Source organism: Diorhabda carinulata, chromosome X (genome assembly GCF_026250575.1).
Source record: "Diorhabda carinulata isolate Delta chromosome X, icDioCari1.1, whole genome shotgun sequence".
In the NCBI taxonomy this organism is placed as follows: domain Eukaryota; kingdom Metazoa; phylum Arthropoda; class Insecta; order Coleoptera; family Chrysomelidae; genus Diorhabda; species Diorhabda carinulata.
Window position 1 is genome coordinate 63348051 of NC_079472.1, and position 6352 is coordinate 63354402.

A 6352-nucleotide genomic window follows, 5' to 3' on the forward strand; every position below is an offset into this window, starting at 1 on the left:
TATTCTTTGTTAGAGCTTTTTTGGAAGCAGTAGCATATTTATTTCATCGTCTGCTGGTGAAATAGTATCAATTGGATATGTCAATAATTGCTTTCATTGACCAGGTCTCACACCATCATTATACTTTGCTTCAGCTACCTTAACTTTATTAGACTCCTCTACACATGTTTCTGAATTCAGATACATCACATCAGAAACAACTACAATCATCATTGGTGGTGGCTTGCTTTGTTTTGTGAAGAATCCACTTCATCATCATTTGTTGCTTATGGATTCAAAATAGATGCCAGACCGTTACCGGAATTTTCTTGGATTTACGGGGTGTTGATGGCAAATGTGAGCTGGGAAGTTTGGATGTACTGTCTTCCTGATTTAACGTAGTATTTGTGGTCTCAGTCGGTTTTAACATGTAGTGATTAAATTGCATTCAGAACAGTTGCGGCTTTTCCATGTGCTTCATCAAATAAACACATTTAATTTGAAACTTTTTATTGGGACTGTTATTTTGTTTTCTCGTTCCTTGTAGTTTTTGTTTGATTTTCGCTATTAGTAAAAAATGATTGCTACCTGTGTCTCCTCTTTGATAATTGCTTACATTGTTTACCTTATTTTTAAACTGACTCTGATTATTATATAGGAGAATAATGAAAATTTCATTTTTAACTTTCTCCTTGGTCAATATACAAATTGTGTTCAGCAGAACTTGTAATAATAATGAATAATCCTGTATTCGCTATTTTCATATTGTTGCAGAATTCGCCTTTACATCCCAACGAAGTTCCAGATGACAAAGCCCTGGTAGGGTTCGCCCAAATTTCCATAATGGACTGAAACAGACTGGTTTTTCCCCTCTCTTGATGCATACCATTTTCTTTTCTGGAATTTACTGATCATTGTGTACATACTGTAGATAGGTTTTATAAAATATATTATGTTAGTTCGATTTTATGTTTCGTAAACCGAAAAGGTCAATACATCCATTTAAAATTCTGAAAATTAAAACCTCGATTTCGTATTTTTTCGGATACTTAGGGTATTTTAAAATCGAATGCAATTTTTTCAAAACTGTAAAATGTAGATTAGCTACTTGGCAACCCGTTTTGTAAGTACAAACATAAGACACGCCTCAAAACAAGTCTGAATCGAATAAAAAAAAAATGATATTGAATCGTTTATTGTTAAAATGTCAAAATTTCAATTATTTATTATATTTTGTAATTTAATTCAACGAGACGAGATGTATCAAAAATGTAATTACTCCCAGTATAAAGTATTTTCCATAATTATAGTCAATTTTTTTATAATTTTTATCCATGAAAATAGAATACTATAATTAATTTTCCCATTTCAGAAATTAATTAAATAGTGGTGAGACAGCTCCTATTACGACAATTTCTTTTCTTCTGCCTGCTGTTTTCTATTGGTTTCGATATTATAGCTCATCTTCCAGTTTCGAAGTTCTAATGATTTTCAGAATTTGTACTTGTTTTAAGGACGTTAGATCTTTGTTCCTAGAGGAATCTTGTCTGTAACAGGAATTAGATAATCTAGAGGTTTCTCTTCCTCAAGGGGTATTGGTTGTTTTGGATTAAATTAAAATATCTTTTGGATATAACGATATAAAAGTTCTGAACTTTGTATATTGATTTAGGCATTATTGGAAGGTTATATTTTCATTTCCAGGCATCTGTCAATTCTAAGTATTAGTTCCTGATCTTTTTTGAAAAATCTTTGTTTTAATTAATGGTATATATTTTGAAAATTTGTATGGTGTTACCTATAGGTTTTTATTCCTCACAAAATCTACCAGGTTTTATTTTTCTGTTTTTTAAGTATATCAGTCATATGTTTGTGAGTTATATCTTACCAGGAGGCACCTGAGCTTCTTAAACTATTTACTTGTGATTGCAAAACACTGTGTTTTAATCTATTGCAGATTTCAAATGATGAGCAACGATTGGTTTAAATAAATGTCGGTTCATAACAATAAACGAATCATTATTTTAATGGAAAATACATATCTAGTTTTGAATGTCAAAATTTTACATCGAAAGTTGTGATCAAAGTCTCTTCTTATTTTTTGTTTGTTTTTATGTATTATTTTAATTTATATTTATGCAAAAACCGTGTATGAAATAATGCTATAAATTGTAATTAATAATTTTTAGGTGTATTCCAAGTATGAAAATAGTTTGTCATGTCATATAATTTCCAGATAAATGTTGCTACAATAGTCTTATAGACACCATTGCAAGATAGGGAAAATCTTTGATCCAGAATAAATGCTGATCAATTTTCAGCAAAAGTCTAAAGACTTATAATTAATTTTTTTGATTCTGTGGTTAATGAGTAAACATTAGGGAGATATACGATAAAAGCTGGAAGGAATTAAAATAATTGAGAACTTTTCAGTGTAGAGTGTAGAAATTGTCATATGGAATGTTTTAATTCCCTGTAGGGTTGAATATTGGAAATTTTTATATGGGTCAGAGTCAAGAATTGATCTTGTATGAGTCATTTTTGGTAAAACTAGCAATCTTCATGACACTATGGGAAGGCAAAGAATCTGGTCAATTTTCTAAAGTAGTTTGAGAATTTGTATTTTATTGGGTCAATCCTTAATGGGTAAAGGTTAGAAAAATAATAGAGACTCTATTGAAATAGAGGAGTACTTTTTGGTCAATAATTTTGATACAGTTTGGGAATTAAAGATCATGGTAAGGAATTTGGAATCTTGTAGATACCATGAAAAGGTAGTGAAAGCAAAGGATATTTGGTCCAGGACAGTGTTGCTCAATATTTTACTCGAGCTTAAAGATTTGCAAAGAATTTTACCGGTTATGTCCTTAGAGGAAAATAATAAGGAAGAAAAATGATAGAGGGTTAAACTGATTGAAGTAAAAAAGTACTTTTTGGTCTAGGGGGTTGCGATTCAGTTTGAGGGTGAAAGATGGGAACGTCTCAACGGTTAAAAAAGTCGATGATTGATAATTTTCTAGCCAGATGATGGTAAAGAATATGGAAGCTTGTAGATATTATGGCAAAATTGAAATAGAAGAGTACTTTTTGGTATAGATTTGTGATTCAGTTTTAACGAATGAAAGACTCTATAATTGACTTTTTTGGGGGTTGACAAGATAGGAAAAGTAATGAGTCTTTGGTCTGCTCAATTTTCTACGAATTTCACTCATTGTCCTTAATAGGTGAAGCTAATGGAGAAAAAAGGTACAGTTTGGAAGCATGAAATTTGTCGTTTATGTGAGAATTTTTTCAGTTTGGGTTAAAAAATGAGACGGTTCAATGAACAAAAAAGTTGAACCGGATGATTGTGAGGAAATTGAGAACAAATATTGCTCAATTTTCTTCGTGAATTAGAAGATTTACATAGAATTTTACTGATTTTATCCTTACTTAGTAAATAAATTGAAGTAGTGGAGTATTATTAGGTGTGGAGTGTTGAAATTTGTCTTTTATGTGAGCTTACTTTACCATAATTATGTTTTTTTATTCAGTTGTTCTTAAAATATAGATGGAAGGATTGATAACTTATATTTACTAAGCCGAATTATGGTCTAGAACATGGAATTTTGTATTCATCATTGAAAAATATGGAAAGCGTGGAATCTTTGCTCCAGGAGTAGTGTCTTCATTAGAAACGATACAAATTAATAATGGATAGATCATACTACTAATAATCACCTTTAAACAATAGAAATAAATTCTAAAGAATGTTGCTGTCACATCATGCCATACTGTTTTCATACGAAACAATTTTTTTAACAAACTTTTTTTATTCAACATTTCCAAGTTAGTTGCTCGAGGTGTTGTTTTTATGAATATTGTATAAAAATCTTAGTTGCCAAACGTTATTTTTATCTACTATGCAGATATAAACTCTTTATTATATTGCTGACAATAAATATTTGCCTAAAACGCTAAATTTGTGATTGTTATTTTACGTCAAATTGAGCAAAAATGATTTTCGAAAAGTTATCTGTAAACTGAAATTCTAAATATATCCACAGTTTACGAGTACTGCAATTCAATAAATATAACCCTTGTATGTCTTATACAGAGCCTTCCATTGATAAATGGAAATATTTTAACTATTTAATCTTGAGTTCATTACGGAGTTACAAGGTTTTTATTTGAAAACCTAGAAACTATTTGTCCCGAGTACTTTGAAACTATTTGACATATCTTTGCCATAGTTGGCGTAAAGTGTAGATACTAATTAACAGTAAGTAACTGGTGAAGAATCTGAATAAGGGCCGTACGGTTCTATACAAAAACTAAGATAAGGAAGTCAAATAGTTACAATGTACTGGACACAAGTAGTTATAGTTTCCAATCAAATATCTTGTAACTTAGATTTTTAATATTTTGAGCACACGTGTTAATAGAAACGTATTCCCCATTATTAATGAAACACCTTGTATATACTTGCATGCTGGTGTATTATGGTTTTCTTTGTTGGTCAACACGACAACTCATTTCTAAGCATTTATTAAGAAAATCACAAATAATACACTCAAAAATCAAATACATACAAACATCATACATATAGTATGTCCTAATAGTCAACTAAATCTAATATTTCTTTATATATATACTATACAGGACATTTTGATAAAAAAATATCTGAAGGCGCCCAAATGGGTAATATAAAAAAGTAAATAATTTGGTATTGTGCTAACTGTTAACGAATCAAAGACCCAAGTACTCAAATTGACCACCATTGGAAAGAACAAGACGAGATCTAGCGATAGGTGAAAAGTGCATTAAAGAGAGAACAAGTTTTGACAAAAAAGTATATGTTGCAAATAATCATCAGGTCAACCAAAACGTATTCGATGTCCTTAAGAAGACCTTTCTATATTGATGGCCAAAATAGAACTTAACCTCTTACTGATAATGAAATAATAAGACAAGTAACACGAGAATGTAAGGGCGAAAGTGAAGAAATGTCTCACGTTAAACCACTAGCACGCGTTTCCAAATGGATATATCTTATACATCCCGACAAACCAAAATATTGGATTTCTTCAAAGAAGCTCAATAAATTTATACAGATGAATATAAATTCAAAATTCCATTATACTATCAGTTTTATTTCATGAAAAATACCCTAAAGGATTCTCTGTGCTATAATCCGAACGGGGAGTTTGGATTAAAGAGGTCCTACTGTATTTTGTTATCAACTATTCTGGATTGTTCTAAAATGTAATATAAGGACCTATGAAAATATTTGAGACAGAATCGGCGCACAAAAGGGAATAAAAAGGAGAAGTTGACATATGGAAATATAGAAAATGTCAAAATAAAATGAAAAGTTATAGTTTTGTTGATAAATAATAAAAAATTATACGAATAGAAAAAAATTCCCATTTATGATATTTCGAGTTATTTTTCTACTTTTTAAATGTGTCGTCGCCTTCAGATTTATATAGGGTGGTTAGTTTTTATCGCTTTGTATAGTCAGATATTGGGGCTAAATGGTAATTAACAAAGTTAAAGCGACTGTTCAGAGTGGGATTTGTACCATAAAACGTGAAAATTAATTTTTTCACTGGATAATACATTTCATAAATATATACGATGAGTAGGAGTATGCTATGTTTGGAGGCATCCATTAATTATGTAAACTCAAAATGGGGGAAGGGTTCAATGGAATTTCACCAAACCTCATTTAAACCGAGGGGGATTATCGAAAATCTCACATCAACTTCCAAAAATATTACAGATATTAAGGAAAAATTATATATATATATATATATATATATATATATATATATATATATATATATATATATATATATATATATATATATATATTCTTTTCATATTTTTAGTTCACTATAATTTGGAATAACATTTGATTGGTACAAACATTGTCTGTAAAAGAATTTATTTTAGTAGTTTCCCATTATGATGGAAAGGACACTTCCAGAAAGCTTGTATAGTTTAATAGTTATCATAATATCAATAAACTTAATATTTCTATCAAGCGTCAATTTGAATATTGATTTTTGAAATCGATGAATTTAATGTCTTTTAAATGAAACAACGAAACTTAAAACGGCGCAATTCTTGACGATGAATACATAATTATTCGAAAGCTCGGAAATATATTAGAATTAGTATACTTTGGTGTTTAATTTTGCTACAATCCCACGCTATATATAACATAATACTACAATACAACACTATATGTTAGTGTATTGTCATAGGAATGAATCAAGTTGCTGAACTAATTAGAATTTGGTCGAACATCCATTGTAAAATTCCATCAGCAGATTGTGGTAAGTATTTTAACAGTATAAAAACGTCTCAAGAGATCTATAAACGATAG

General features: G+C 29.8%; 1 protein-coding gene across 2 annotated transcripts in view; it reads left to right on the forward strand.

Moving 5' to 3' along the window:
• LOC130901949 (serine/threonine-protein kinase OSR1) overlaps positions 1–3940 on the forward strand; it is a 30013-nt gene extending 26073 nt beyond the window's left edge. For both annotated transcript variants that reach the window (XM_057813668.1, XM_057813669.1), the window contains one exon: positions 754–3940. In XM_057813668.1, the coding sequence (XP_057669651.1) occupies positions 754–831 (78 nt within the window). In that variant the 3' untranslated portion in view covers positions 832–3940. The remainder of the gene's footprint in view (positions 1–753) is intronic.
• The last annotated feature ends 2412 nt before the right edge of the window (positions 3941–6352 follow it).